Genomic DNA, 17,203 nt, shown 5'->3' on the forward strand with positions numbered 1-17,203 from the left:
GTTTGTATTCTCTTCTGTCTCGTACAAGGAATTGGGATGGTGGAGGAGTATGCAGGATTTGGTGTACACCACAAAATGAGTATAGAAAATGTGACGGAAACTTTTTTTTTTATGGTAATTAATTAGCTTTTAATAAAGAATGTACTAGATTATCGAGAAACATAAGGTAAAAAAAAAAATCGATATTTTACTTAAAATAGAAAGAGTAAATTAAATATGTAAAATTGTCAAACTTAGTAAAAATTTTATAAAAACGATTAATTTATTTAAAATTATAATATCAAAAAATTTTAATAAAGTTAAATCGAGATCCTAACTTAGAACTACGCATAAACAGTTCGCACTGTTGAGATAATAAAGTGTGGAATATTAAAATGAAATAATATTTTGTTCCAATAGTATATAAGAGATTTTGTTTATTTTGACACCACTCGGGGCAACATTCACAAGTCGATAGGATTGACGTATTGCCATTAATGTAAAGTCGAAAAAGATGATGATCAAACTAGACATTGAAGATTAACTCAGGATCTAGAGGGGTCCTGAAGAGGCCTCCCCCAAGATTTTTATAATATATTAATATATATAAATATTAATGAATAATATTTTGTCATATGTTTGAGTGGTTGAACTATGTTTATAAATCGATGGTCTATAATTCAAACCAAACTTGTTATTTACGTGCATGTTTTAAAATATGTATGACATTAAAAGCCCATTGAATAATGTGGCTTAAATTTGCCCCTTCCCCATCAGAATTTCTTGATCCGCCACCAGACACCTGTAGTTATACTCCCATCCACATGCACTACCTTAAAATTAGGTTTTAATTTGGCGTCAATCTATTCTCACCTAAGTTATTGTTATCCTTAAAATGCTAACTAGGATGATTCAGATTACAATTGCAGTTGTTATTGTCCGGCAAATACGGTCACAATTATCATTCTAGTATATAAAAAGTGTTATTAAAATTAAAATAATATTTTAAAAAAAAAGTATTGTTAAGAAAAAATATTACCAAAATATATAAAAAAAATATAACATTAATTTTAACATAGACATACTAAAATCCGCTGTATCTATAATTAAAACAGCTTCGTTTATTAACAAAAATAATAATAATAATAATAATAGAAAAAGTCTAGAAGGCTAACAACTTTGTTAAATTCTGGCCAGCATGTAACCAACAAAAAAAAGTGAGCTATTGGATGAAATCTCAAACCAATCTCACACCATTAAAACCATCATTGATGATTATTTGATGGCTACAAATTACAAAAGTTGCTGGCCCCTAGCATTCCTCGTAATAATAAGCTTTATAAAGTCACCGGGAACTTGCACTAGAGCAACAACAAAGCCAAAGACAAAGAGATACAGCAGAAACTCCCAAATCCATCCAACGTTTGAAGAATTTATTAGAACCACGCTACTAATAACACTTGGATTTTTATCACACAACATGATTATCTATTTGCTAACCAAATTAAACCTGAGATGGGTGATATATATTGTTAGATTAAGTTAGATTATTGCACCTACTCATGTTCATTACTTATATGTTGCCTCTATTCTATATATAAATTCTCTGTCTTGCTAAATGCTAATTATTAGTAACTCATTTCAACTTTCCTTTCGGGTATTATTTGCTTGACCAGTAGCTTAATTTATAGTGATAATGGATAATAACTTAATTAAACTTCATGTTTAGTACATCAAATCTAGACCATGTTATTTGGGTTTGAAGTCTTAACATAAATAATTAACATACATTGGCCAAAATAATTAATATGCAACTAACTTTCCTTATTTCAAATATTCAGTTGAACTGTTATCAAATTTTTAACAAATTGATTATTTATAATTTTGCAATTTTTAAAAATCTTCAATGGAAGGTATCATCATAATTTGTAACTAAAAAGTGTCCATTGTTGTTGATATGTGCAAGGTCCAAAAAAATAATAATGAGAATCTGAAAAATATATAATTGGGTATGGGAAGGCTGTTAGTGACATGACAGTCCGAATAGGTTTCAGAGACATTTTCATTAATTGATTGGATTGATTTGTTTGTTCAAAGGGAAATAAAAGAGAAAGAGAAAGATAAAGTGATCCATCTTTAATTTGTTTGTTTGAGACAGCACCCACTTCCTTCTGAGAACCACACAAATATGTAATAACCCCACCACCTACCTCTTTGATTTGACCTTTCAGATTCTCTCATTATAACCTCTTCCCACCAGACAAACTCATCTTATCACTTAACCATTTTTCTACCATGCACCCATTAATTACACTATCTTACTTTTCATTTTTGGGAAACTTGTTCTATCTATATCAATCTCTCTAATTTATTCATAACTTACAACTTAGAACATGCATGCATTTTGATTCTTACATTATTTATACTTAAAATGGTATAATTAAATTATTTTTCCTAAATTTTTAATGTACTAATTAATTATTTAAAAAAAATTTACTCTTAAAAAATTATATATTGAGTTTTGTATTTAGAAAATTTAGAGAATTGCATATAACCTAGCTAATATTTAACGTAATATCATAATTTGAGGCTGCCTTCAAATTATAATGTTAGATTTGTGTATAAATTATTATACATCTAATTATTATACATGTAATTTCTAAAAGTTGCATCCATTTTTATGTGGGTATCTCTATAGGTATCAAGTTCATTTTATTTGTAAATTTAATTTAGGTACATAGATAATGGACAGAGATTGGAATCATGGATGAGGTTTGTTGTTGTACAAAGGAGACATGCCTTCAACAACATGGCTCTCACGTGCCTTCCTTGAATGAAGGATCCAACATCATCAGTCACGGACAGCCATGACCCATCATAACTTCGATTTAATACATGTTTTATAGTTGTTAAAAAATACATTAAGAAATATCAATTTGTTCCAAGAAAAAAAAAATACAAAGATATTAAGAAATGAATTTGATTTTTTTTTCACGGTATTTTTTTTGTCATGAATCTTAATTCCATTTAAAAGTTTGCCGCTAACTAATGACTTTCTATATATATGTACAAAGCAAAATTTAAATACCCGATAATTTTTTAAGTAAATTAATGAGTTAACCACTAAATTAATCTAAGTTGATTAAAATAATTTTGATTTAAAACCAAACAATAAATATATTAGAAGGTAAAAATGCTTGTGCCTATTAGATATATAAAAAATATTGTTTCTACACCAAAATCAACTACTAAAATCAGTTATTAATATATTTATATATAAATACATATGTTGTTTAATTTATTTTCAATGAGTATTTGTATTTCAACATATATTTTATACTAGTGACTGATTTTAGTGTACACGTAACATAGTCAATTAATTTGATATTGAACATGGCTAAATAGTAGCAAATTATTTCTGTTGTAATAGCATGCATGTTTGAGCCTTAATTTGGGCACATACACAATGCCAGTCAGTGATGTTTTACTGTGTGAAAATCACTCACAATGCAATGCAAGTCATGTCATAATGAATAAGCAACATTATTGCATAGCAATAGTAGCATTTCATATTTCATTAATATTGAGTCCATGCAATGGTGGTAAGAACAAACTCTAGCTGCCAATATTCTGATCTATCTGCATGTATATGGAACAGTCATCAGTGTGATTTCACGCGCATATATATGTGTGTGTGTGTTTTGATGATGATGATGATTGATTAGGTTCAACAATTCAGCTTTGCTAAAGGATTGTTATTTTTATATTACTCCTGCTTAAAATAAAAGGAAATTTAAAACTATAAATAAAATTAATTGTAAAATAAAATTAATATTAATTTGAAATTTGGATAAACAATTATCAGTTTTGATGAATAATAAATTCATATTTTAAAAACTAAATTAGTTAATTTATTTTAAAGAAAGTCATTTTAAAGTTGTAGAAGATAAATTATTAGGCATGGCATTAATTTTTAATTAAAGAATAATATAACGTAAGTCTGAGATAAGAATTCACTAGTACTACTCAAGTTTAAAGGTAAAACTTCATTTTAGAGTTATAGTATAAAATGTTTCCCATTAATAATTAATAAGTTGCATCCGTTTTATTTCTAGTGTATGTGTATATTTATGTATACTTCAAGTCTAAAAATGTATTATCTCTACAAGAGATAGAAATATTAGATGCAGGGACGGACCAGTAGCGAAATAGGGGGCATTTGCCCCACTCTTATTTATTTTTATTTTAAAAAAATATATACATATTATATATGTCTCATTTTAAATTTTAAATGACCTTATTACAAATAAATTTAGGCTAATTATTCAAAATTTTAAATTCACTTCATCTTTCTATCATTTTAACTATTAGTTAACCTAATCAAATTTAGTCTTCTCTCATTCTCAAATCTCAGCCTTTATTTTCTTAAATCCTCTTATTAGTTTCAATCTTCTTTTTCTATTCATTTTCTAGTAGTCATCTTTTCTTCATTAAAAAGGTAAATTTTAAGTTTTCTATTTTTTTAATATAACTCTTTATGACTTTATGTATCTTTCAATTTCATTGTTTCTCTTTTTTGATATTTTCAAATTACAAATTATAATTCAACCAATTATAGTTTAAGTATTAATATAATTTTTTATTCTCTTTATAAATTTATATATTTTATTTTATTCTCAATTTAGTGATCCTTATTATTTGTTTGTTTATCTTTCGTTCTATTTTATTATATGTAATTATGTTGCATATAAATTTCTAAAGTCAATTAATCAATTTACTAATTTAGAATATATATTTTTTATTTATAGAAATAATAATAAAAAAATATTTTAAAAAATATCTTTCGTTCTATTTTATTATATGTAATTTTTGGCTTTTTTTTATTCGAATAATTAATGTGCACTGTTATTTTTTTGAATTTAGATTAATATATCTTTTGATAGTAATGTATATTATTTTTGTCCCCTAATATAAATTTTTTGAATCTGTCACTAATTAGATGACTAATAATATTTTTTTTTGTCTTATATTTGAATTGATATTAATCAACTCTATTTTTTTCCACTAAAAATATCAACTTCTAACACTATCCATCTCTCCAATATATTTGCTTCGTGAAGTATTATAATTCTTTAATTTTCTAGCTTTCTTATTTTAAAAGTTAAAAATATTAGACGGCAACGATTAAGCTTAGCTACTATATGTCTAACTCTAAACATATATAAGTATTGAAAATTCCATGTTAGTTAAAAAGATATGAAAATAATAGTCTTTTAAGTGCTATATTTAATTGCTGTTGGGGTTCGGGAGATCCATTGGTATGGTTGAGTCAAGATGAGTCGACATAGATTAAGCTCAAATTCGGTTCATGAAAATTCAGTTTGAATTATGATTTGGCTAACAATCGAATCTATTTTCTAAATTTAAGTTCGACTTACTAAAAATTCATAAGCTTGTTCAAACTTACAAACCAGCTTAAATAATATGAACATAATCTATAATTCTGTATTAATAAATTATAACTTATATATATATATATATATATTGTTTATTTATTAATTATAATTTTTTTATTTATATTTTAAATCAAAAATATAGATTAAATACATATAGAATATATGTATTACTAATTTAATACATAATAAGTTGAACTTATCCTAACTTAAATTCAATTTATTTAATTTATAAACTCAGTTTCGATTCATATTCAAATTCAATTTACTAATTCACGAGTTCAATTTATTAAATTATTAACGAATTGAATTCAAACTAATTTATGAACTGGCTTCACTAACTTAGTCCTATCCACTGGTATCATGAAGATAGAGATTGGAAAAGAAAATTAGGGTTTTTTGAGGCAGCTATTATATTGGTCTTGGGTTATATACTTTGGCTTTTTGAAAGAGAAATAAGTTTGGTTTTCTGTAACTTTTATTTCCTCTTTAGTCTCCACAATTCGATCAATTAATTAGGAAGGAAGATTATATTAATAAGAATGTTGCTAACATGTATTTTTAAGATACATTTTAAAAATATTATAAAAAAATATTTGACTAATTATTTTTCAAAAATAAGTTTTTATATTTTTAATATATTAAATACATAAAAAAATTAAAAGAATATTATTATATTTTTACCATATATCTTTAAAACACATTTATTTAGTTAAATCCTATTAATAAAAAGAAATAGACTAAGTTAGTTGTGATTATTTGAGTGCGTGACAGGTGAGGACATGCATGCAACACTGCACTACATGTTGCTCCTTTAATAGGCTGTACTCCATTAACTGAACAAGATGGTCCATGAAAGAAAATTACAGAAATAAAGAAAAAAAAAAAGAGCTAATCAATGTAGCTAGTAAAAAGAATATAATTACATTTCTTTTTTTATCCTTTTTATTATCTATTTAAGCACCTCATGCAACATGGTGGGTAAAAAGAGTTCCTTTGGAAGTTGGGGTCAATTGAAAGCACCATTTGCTCAATAATTAATGGTCAAACTGTAACCATCACAAAGATAATGAGGGAAAAAAAAAGACTGTCCAAAATGTGGTCCTCCGAGATGGGAATACGAGAGTTCGAAATATTTGTTTATGTGCTTGGATGGATGTCCAAAATTTTCTAAAAAGAGAATATATATATATATATATATATATATATATATATATATTAAATAAATTATTTAGTATATATATTAAAATATAAAATATACATTAAAAATAAATTAAATAATACATATATTTATATACATAATGACTAATTTTAGTATACAAAGAGCATTATTGATATATATACACACACAATATGCTCCTGATATATCAATTTTATTGTGAATGATTTTTCTTTCCCATAACCATAAGGTATTTTTCTTTCTGTTGCGAAGGAATGTGATTAGTTCTTCCCTTTGAATGTAACTAATCAGATTTACATTTTCAAGTGGTATCCTTTCATGAACACAACTTAAATTCTTCATTTTCAAATAATATTGTGTATTTAATTTAAAAATGTGATTGATGTTAGATTTATATTCATATGACATTATTAATTAATAAGTTTTGTTTCATTAGGTCTGCTGCATGAATCAAATCATGTAGTACTAAATCATATAACGCTATATATTCTATGATAATTAATCATTATATATAAGAATCTTTTGAATCAATAGCAATACGAGTAAAGGAAAAATCCCATCATTATAATAGTAGCAAAGTATAGTTTACTTAAGCGATCATCAAGTTCAACATCTTAAAATGCAATCACAAGAAGAATGACAGTCGTTTTATCATAACAAGTATACTCTATAAAAAAAACGGAAAAAAAAAGGAAATACATGTTCTATATATATTATATAGCATTGGTGAGATGTTGAGGTTGATTTGCATGCAAGAGAATGTCTCCAATATCCAGTTGTAGGGTTGGAAAATTTGAGATCAAACTCATAATTTCACTCATTTAGGTCAAGCATAATTTCTTTTTAAAAAAAAGCTGATACTCACAGGCTTGCTTGCATTTATATATATATGATCAGTAGAATCCATTACTAGACTTTTGAGTTCCTTCACCATTATTATGGTCCAACTTTGCTTGCTTGTCATTATTGCCATCCATCTTTAATCCAAAGTGAATATGAGGGAAATGTGCCCACTGCATATTTAAATCATATGCAGACATAATTTCAATGGGTATATCAAAGGATATAATATAATGTAATACACATATATATAATCAAATGCTTTTGGATTTTTTTAATTGATAGTTTACAGTTAATTTTCTTTATATAATTTATATTTAATCTATTAATCTAAAGATATATTAAAAAATACTGCTACATTTAAGACTATTGCTAAATCCCTACAAGTCGTTCGTCGTCATCATATATATATATATATATATATATATTGATTTGTGTGTAATATGGTGAATGATATTATCTTTTAAAAAATTAAACTGACAAAAAAAGACAATAAAAATTATTATATCTCTAACACATCATTTTAAACAAAAATCTTTTTTGAGTATGTTTAATTTTTTGCATATAGTTTAATATCTCCAGCGAGAAGAACTCATTATATGTCCAATTTCTCAGCTCTACATGCATGCATGCATCTGATCTCTATATATCAACTTCAACACATTACTTAGATTAAGAACACCCTCCAAGTGAGAACCAGCTGAATAATATATATGATGAATGCCACTTATGCAGCCAAGTTTAAAGTCTTAAAAAATAAATAAAATAAAACATCTTAATTTGCTCAAACAAATAAGTAAAAATTATTATTCTCGTTGTGATTAATGAAGAGAGTGCTATAACCTTAAATCACTAAATAACTGAAGGGTGATAAACACATTCTTACTGGTTCTTTCTTGAGAAAATCTCACTTTTAGTTAGATAGGGATATTAAAGGAGTTTTGAGGAAGATACAAGGCAAACTCCCTACGTAACCTTCTACTAACTCCTGCCAACTCTTGCTTATAACTGTATTTAATAGAAGTATCTTTATGGATGTCTATAATAAAAGTGTGTTTTTGTGGATGTATTTCCTGAATATGTCTATTTATATATGTGTTTTCTAATGGAAGTGTCTTTAATATTAATTATTGTTAGTAATAAATTTGCAGATAGTATATTGATATTTGATACCCTATATTTTTCTATTGTCTAATGGTAAATTTTGCTTTCTATCTTTTGTCCTCGTTTTGTTTTATAAATAATGTTACACATTTGTTTTCTAAATTTTGCTTTCTATCTTTTGTCCTCGTTTTGTTTTATAAATAATGTTACACATTTGTTTTCTTTTCAAACTTTAAAATATTTGTTCCATTTAGAACATTCAAGTGATATTAATTTCCTTTTATACATTTATCCCTATCAAAATTGTGTAATGGTTTTAAGAAAAGAATAAGTGTAATATTAATGATTTTTATAGGATTTTATCAATTCATATGCATATAATTTTTTGCTATTTACTAATATGTTCTTGTTTTCTTTGAGATGTATGTCTTTTTGTTTTGTGATGGTTATTGTGAAACAAAAGGAGTACATCTTTAATAAATGATTCAAATGTTAAATTATTAATGAAGCGTAACTTTTTTTTTCTTTGAAAGAATATTAAGAGGTTAACGGTTTTTATTAATATTAATCGATATTTTTTGTCAATAACTTATTTTTATACTATTAAATTGAGGTTTAGAGTTTAAAATTTAATATTTAAAATTTAAAATATTAATTAAAAATAATAAATTTGTTGTTAATACAGTATTTTTTTTTTTTTTTTTTGCTTTGTGATTGTGTCTAAACAACATTTGTATATAAGCGTGCAAAACTTAAAAGAAAAAAAAAATTAATAATTGAGAATAAACTCACGTTTTTAGCAGCTGTGCTGAAAGCTTCCCTGTGGCTAATATCTGGATTACTGGCCTTGATCCTTTGAATTTCCTCCCTGAATAAAGTGAAAAACCAAACAAATAGAAGGCTTAATCCATTTTATGTAATGGAATCAATATCTGTAAGTCCATTCAAATATAGGCAAAATTGATTTGATGTTGTGCCATGAACGAATGAATTTTCTCAATTAATTTTATGTTATCTTCTCATGATGAGCATAAATGTTTTTCAAAAAATAATATATACATAAAAAAATTATCAAATTAGTCATTATATATTTATATATAAATGTATATTTAATTTATTATTAATATGTATTTCATATTTTAATATATATTTTTACATTAATTATTAATTTAGTAGTTAGTGTTTTATGTATACCTAGCATGATTGAATAATAATAACAGATTATATATCACACATAATATTATAAAGTCATATGAAAAATCATGAGATAATTTATATTGAGTTTGTTTGGTTACCATTAAATTGTTAGAACAAAAATTTTTTTTAAAAAGATTTTTTTTAGTGTGTTTAAAAAAAATTTAATAATAAAAATAAAAATACTAAAATATATATATATATATATATATATATATATATATATACTTTTTAGAAATTATAATTTATGTCTTTTTTATTTTCACTTAAAAAATATTTTTTAATATTATAAATAAATAAATAAAATTTTATATTGTCTTAGCTAAATATAATTATTAAATAAAAAAAATTTATATAAAATATTTAAACATAAAATACTTTTATTTTTTAAAAAAATCTTTAAAAAATTTTCTTTAAAAAAAACTTTTCGTAAAAATTCATCCGGACAAATCCATTATCATTCTAACGTCAATTATGTCCCAATCGATTTAATTATGTCCAATAGTTTAGTGTTCTTACTAACAAAACATTTTGGTTTTGGTCTTTGTACCGAAATCTGCATTCTATTATGATGAATTTGAATAATATATGACTTAGAAAAAAAGTGATTATCTCTTTTAATATATGTTTTGTACTTTATTAAAACTCAAACTTTAGATCAACCATCAGAAATGAAAGGAATAAATAATTTGGAGAGAGACAATGAGAAAATTTTGGGCATTGTTTACCACCCAACTTTTGTGTCTATTTTAGTGACATGATCATTATTGTAGAAATAATATTAGGTTAACTATCAATTCAGTATTCGAACAGCCATTGATAAAAAAAATTTCTAAAAAATGTTATGGATAAAATGGTCCCTAATAATTTAAAACTACGATAAAAAGAACTAATAAATATTATATTTTTTATAAGTAACAAAAAAAATTTATATTTAACAAACGGTTTATTCATTAGATCTAAATTTTGTGGTAATATCTGAATAAATATTTAGAAGATGTACAAAAAATTCAGAGTAAAATTTTATTTTTAGATTTTTTAAAAAGAAATATAGTCATTTACAATAATTTTTTTAAAAAAATTCACTTGACAAAAATTACCAAATTTTAAAAATAAAAAGATGTTATTTTTTTAATAATAATTATAAAATTTGCATCAAAATTTAATTTCTAAAATTATTTTTTAAAATATATATTTAATATTTAGTTCTTTTTATCGTATTTTTAAATCTTTCTAAGACTTATTTATTGTTAACATATTTTGGGTTCGTTTTGTTAGCCATAGAAACTTTCGGATATTATTTTGATAATTTACTCAATAATATTACTACTCTAAAACTAATCCAACTTATATCTCTGAAAAATTAAAAATTCAAAAAATAGCAACTTACTTAATGAATCGGTTATAAGCAGATGGAACACGTTGTCTCTTCTCCGGAGCTGTGATATTCATGAGAGAATTAGTTTGCAATATTAACTTATAAATTTGTGCTGAATGAAATGTCATCTATATGTGTAAATTTACGATTTGACGTAGAATTAGAATCAAATAACAACAATGTTAAAAGCTACATTGTTTATAATTTTGTTTATAAAATATATATTTTATCAATCCATGATTGAATCTCATTAATATATAATAAAGATTATTTAATCAAATTTTATTGATGTAATTGAAAAACACCTTTTTATGTATAGTTTGAACGAATATATTACACTAATTTTCAAGTATATAAAAGATATAGTAAAGAATTTCATATTGATATCAAATTTTCTAAAAATAATCTATAATATATAAAATTCTAATCTAACAGCTGATTCTTTAAAAAATTATATCAACAAAAATTTATTCAATCGTGTAACATACTTAAAATAACACTATTGTCTTTTGACATAATTTAAGAAAATTAGATCATCAGTGCCAGTAGAACTAGGTGATTAATAATTAAGGACCATATGTCCCTCCCGTGCCATCAAAATAACATTAATATAACTAAAGAGAAATACTATAGGATCAAGCCGTTTGGTAATAACTAAATTAGTCTAATAATTTAAAGGAGAGACATAAAAAAATTGGTTAAATTCTATTATAAAAATAATTTATTCTTTTAGTTCTTATAATTAAAACTCTAATTGTTGATTATGCGTTTTTCTAAGTTAACATTTATATTATTTATATATACATGAAAAAGCAGCTATATTAATATTAAGACTATTTTTAGTTGGAAAGAGATTAAAAAAAAACACATAAAAATTTATAATTTTTTTCTTTTTTTTATTCTCTCAATTTTTTTCCAATCAAACATTCTCTAGGAGAGAAATACAGTTTTGTACTTAAACTAATATTATTTATGACTTTTTTTTTTTGTTTTTCATAATATTTACATATATAAGACAAATTTTGAATATTTAATATTGAATTAAGCAAATTAATAAACTAACCACTAGAATAATAAACTTTCTTTATTTATGATATTTACTATCCAAATTTATTGCTTCTACATACCATTTTTTTTCTGTCATCAAAATTATATGCATATTACTCTTTGTCAAATTCTACCACTATCGTATATCAAAACTTAAATTCAAGATTTATAATTTGTTAGTATAATCTCCAGCTGCCAGCTAAAATACAATCTCTCTTATTTGTTTATTTCTAATTTTTCCTCAAATATATCTTTTATGCATAATTTTGTCCTGACTGTAAAGGTCACTTTCCACGGGAAAATTCCCACCACTAAGTAACTGAAGATATTGGAGTGTGGAGTGTACTACTACCACAGCCAAAAATCAATTACCATGAGCTGTTATGGTGCGTGAAACCCGTAACTGTAATTAAAATCAGTATATGGATATGTATTTTAATTTCTAGGGCATAGGATGACAAATTGACAACAAATCAATTAAGGATGGGTCAATTTTTTTGTTATGTAAGGTCACCATCTAAGGAGGGGGAGGGGGGCCATATATAAAATTGATGGAGAGAAGAAAATAATTAGATACCCAAATTGGGTAGCCCTTGTACCAAAGGAAACTCTATTCTCTCTCAGATGGAAGGCCACACTCTTAGAAAAAGGAAAAACTCCTCATCAGTCATTTCAATTGGCCTCAATAATATGATGAGCTTACTTATTACTTCTTTTTGTATTAACAACTTGAGCCGGTTTTGGAGTGAGTGCAGTGGTGGTCTTTTTTGTCCTCAAAACTAATGAGTTTGTGTTAATGTGTAGAGTAGCTAGCTAGTAACAAAAGAAAAAAAAAAAGTTCAGGTTGGCCTATATAGCTAAAGTGCTTAGCTTCTTCGTTCATTTCAAACTCTCTCTCACACACACAAAAGAGAGAGACACACACACAGACACACCAGATTATCAAATGAGATGAGTAATAAATTTCTTTAAGAGTGAGAGGAATAAATGTACCCTATTTTATATTTATATTAATAATCAAAATTAAAATATAAAACTGTATGACTTTTTGAAATAATGATCACATTTTAATTATGATTATTTAGGTATGGACGTATATGGTATGTGCCTAGATTTATTTATCTCTCTCTCATAACACAACTGATTTTTATTATTATTATTATTATTATTATTATTATTTTAGAGAATGAAGTCAGAGAAATAGTGATTTTAAGATTTTATAAAAGTGGGAGGAACAAATCAAAGAGTCTTATTTCAATGAATAAGATTATAATATAATAACTTGCCTTTTAAAATAATAAATTAATAACCATAAGATCGTTTTATCACCTTGATTAATATATTAATCAATGTATATATCAAAACAAAAAGAAAATAAAAAATAAATTAAGGACTTGTTTAGTTTGTTAAAATATTACTATTTTTATTTTTAAAATTGTCTATTTTTAAAATTTGTAAGAAATAAAATAAAATAAAAATAGCATTTTTTCACAAATTCTAAAAAAGAACGTTTAAAACAAAAATAAAAAGAAAATTAAAAACGAAAGAGGCCTAATTAAATAGTTTGTGACTCACGACGAATGGGAGGAATCCTATGTGATTGATGACTCTCTACAGGCTCAAATGGCGCAATTTTGTTACATTTTGAAGATGATGATCCCAGTTCTTTGCAGCTGCTTGATTCTTCAAAGCTTAGGTGCTGTTTCTGTGACTAAGCAGCATACATATTAAAGAATTCCAATACAACTAAGATATATATATAAGCAATGGAATTTTATAACAAGAAAGTAGTATCATCCCAGAAAGAATGAATGAAGGAGTGTGAATTGAGAATATATATACCTGATGATGATGTTCTTGATGAGGTGGTATTAACGGTTGAAGTGATGCTCCCATGTTAACTGTTAGCAAATTGGCACAATGTCCACATCTAACCGTCACTAAGGTTAGCAAACTGCTGTATGGAACACTAACCTGCCAATAACAACCATTTTCAAATATCATATGCATTTTCTTGTTTTGTTAGTTTAATGTTATTGTAGAGTGTAGATACATTGATCCAACTCAATAATAATATGCTAAGATATATGTGACATTGTTAAATAAAAGAGAGCAGAAAAAGTATTTGAAGAAAGGAGAAGCTAAGATCTTGAATGATGAACATAGATAACCACATATCTATATACCAACAAGTATTCAAGAACTAACTACTAAAGCTTCCAAAGCAGCATGCTGCTTATTTTAGATTGCAATAATAAGGTGATGAAAATCATAAATCATTGACAGAAGAAAAAACACAAAATGCATAGGTGCCAGCCCAGAAGAAAGAGGTGAAGAATGATGAGTAAGATAATATAGCTTGAGAGGGAAGGGAGTACACTTATCTTTTCTCTCATTCATTCTGAGAAGCCTATTTTTATGGGGTCTCCACAGTAGTACAACTAGCTAGCTAGCTAGCCAGGTATATATATATAATGCATTATTATAATCAAATACTCAATAATAAGCTTATAGCACCTGACATTTGTGATTTAAAATTTTAGTACTGCATTGTTGTGGGTGCGCATCACTTTTTTTCTGACACTGCAAGATGATAAAAGATAGAAATTGTATATGGACTACTATAGAGAGAGGGGTGTGTGAAAAGGACTTGACTACTGAAACAGAAACCATAAAGGCCACCATGAAGCACCACCACTGTTAACCAATGTACCGCAGTTTTAAATTCTAGTTATTTACAACTGTATTATGATATATGATACAAAAAAATATAACAAAAATGAATATCTTAAACTCATAATTACCATTACTATTTTTATGTGCTGGATATATGTTGTAACAGTAATCTTGCAACGATATAATTGCACTTAAAATCACAATTTAAAATCATTCAATTGTAGTGGCATATAGTATAGGCTAATTCTATGAATAAAGGAGAGTGTGATGATGATACTGATCAAGAAGCAGAACCAGAGATTAAATTTACTGCTCCTTTTGTGCAGTGTTAAGTCCTCTCCTCCATTTTGAGGTAGGAAAGAAAAGAATTAGGGAATGCTTCCTCAAAAGGGGTAACATTCAACACTCAACCATCAACATACACCAACAATATATAATGCTATGGTGAAAGAAACAAAGAAAGAGAGATTCAGAGAGAAAAAAAGGAATAATATTATTACTAGACACAAATTAGGTGGGGGAAAAGAGAAGGGAGAGAAAGTATTTCTTGTTATGGTGCTCAAATGGGGTTATTCTTGATGTGGTACTCATAATAATAATAATAATAATAATAATAATAATAATAATCTCTTTGTTTCTATTCTCTCCACTTTGTTTTTCTGGAAAGAAAGAGAGGGACACTGCCTCTGTACTTCAGGGAAGAAATAAGGCCTCAAATTGTGAAAGATTTTCATCAATAATGTTCAGAAAAAATAAAAGAAGGTGCTTCACTGGCAAATTAAATCATCATGAACAGACACTAGTCCACCACTTTCAATTCACCATCACCATCGTCATCATCATAATGCAATTAAGAGAGAGGAGTATATATTGTACATATGCAATCACATGGATTTGTAAGCAGATTTTAATTTTTTTTCAAGATGATACGATGTCTTAATTTAGCTCACAAGTACAATAAGCAAACAAGGAAATTAAAAAAAAATGAAAAATAATATAATGAATCTGATGTTGACTTTGTACACAATATAGCATATGATATATAATTAATATTATTATCTTCTCTGCATATTAATTTTTCTTCTTTCTTTTTGGGAAAGAAAAAAGAAGAAGAAGGGGATCGGAACGTAGTAACCCTAATAACACATACCTGCAAATAGCCCTAGTCATCATAGCTCTCAGATTTGTTATGATTTCGTGTATATGCATCCATTTTATTCATAAATCACAAGAAGCATCTTCTCACTTTCTAGATTAGTGAATAATTCCTTTAATTTTTTCTGATTCCTAATTATGATATGCATAATTAAGAATTATTGTTATTAGGTTTGGACTTCATTCCCAATTTACCTTTCTTCTTCGTCTTCTTCTTCTTCTACTTCTACTATGAACTTTTCCTTATTATCGATAAACAGCAAAACCAGCTGAACTTCATCATAAAATATATAAGAGAAGCTTGCGAATTATATATATTTCTCGAGTCTAAATTTAAAGTCTTGGTTTTATTTCATTTATAATATTCTTATGATTAGGTCTGAGCTGAATTTTACTTTTTACATGGCTAAATACGGAAGAAGCAGCTTTGCATTATTATTTATTATTATTATTATTATTATTGTTCCTTTTGATTCTTTCTTTTTCTGAAATGATCTCAAAAGAAGAAACAAGAGAGGAAAACTTTGATTGCCGAATTAGTTGATGAAAGACATGGCACAACGAAAAAGGTGAGAAGAATAAATAAGAGAGAGAGAGAAGAAGTTTTGTACCGCTAGAATGGTGTTGCAGAAGTTGCAGTGAACATAACAAACACGTTCGGTTGCCATCATGGTTTCCATTCACAAAACTTTCTTCTTTCCTTTTTGTATTTTGGCAAAGATAGAGAGAAGAAAAGATTTATAAGCAGAATTCACGGGTGTGGGTGTGGGTGTGAGTGGAGAGAATTTTATTATTACTTGGATGGAAGAAAAGAAGAAGTAGTAGTAGTAGTAGTAGTAGTAGTAGTAGTGAACATGATCAACGATTTTACAGAATACCAAGAACAATGATAAAGAGATAAAAGGAGCAAAGAAACTTTATTATCTTTTTTTTTTTTTTTTTTCTTTTACGAAGAGAGAGAGATAGAGAGGGAAGATGTGTACAAAATCTTATAGGTTAGGATGGGACTAGTCTGGTCGGGAAAACCAACTAAGGGATCAAAACTATACTATATTTTTCTAGTAATTATTAAAAAAATACTTCCTTTAAAATAATTTATAATTATATTATATTATATATATATATAATTAATTTTGAAAGATTCCACTTGAAGAAATTTTACATGTACATTATTTATTATCATGTTAGCATAAATAA

The 17,203-nt window shown here is 26.0% G+C and overlaps 1 protein-coding gene across 2 annotated transcripts; it reads right to left on the reverse strand.

The window, feature by feature from the left end:
- Positions 1 to 7,155: 7,155 nt before the first annotated feature.
- Positions 7,156 to 16,905, reverse strand: LOC107629999 (putative axial regulator YABBY 2). Of its 2 annotated transcripts, none has more exons than XM_016332988.3 (6): positions 16,618 to 16,905; positions 14,018 to 14,149; positions 13,751 to 13,886; positions 11,141 to 11,189; positions 9,349 to 9,424; positions 7,156 to 7,625 (listed from the first exon to the last, which is right to left on the reverse strand). In XM_016332988.3, the coding sequence occupies exons 1-6, from the start codon at positions 16,684 to 16,686 to the stop codon at positions 7,506 to 7,508; spliced, it is 582 nt and encodes a 193-aa protein (XP_016188474.1). In that variant the 5' UTR covers positions 16,687 to 16,905; the 3' UTR covers positions 7,156 to 7,505. The 2 variants fall into 2 exon arrangements, with proteins under 2 accessions (XP_016188474.1, XP_016188475.1); XM_016332989.3 differs by having other exon boundaries at positions 13,751 to 13,880; positions 16,618 to 16,897.
- Between the last annotated feature and the right edge of the window lie 298 nt (positions 16,906 to 17,203).

The sequence above is a fragment of the Arachis ipaensis genome, chromosome B3, assembly GCF_059453495.1.
Source record: "Arachis ipaensis isolate K30076 ecotype BB chromosome B3, ASM5945349v1, whole genome shotgun sequence".
Lineage (NCBI taxonomy): Eukaryota > Viridiplantae > Streptophyta > Magnoliopsida > Fabales > Fabaceae > Arachis > Arachis ipaensis.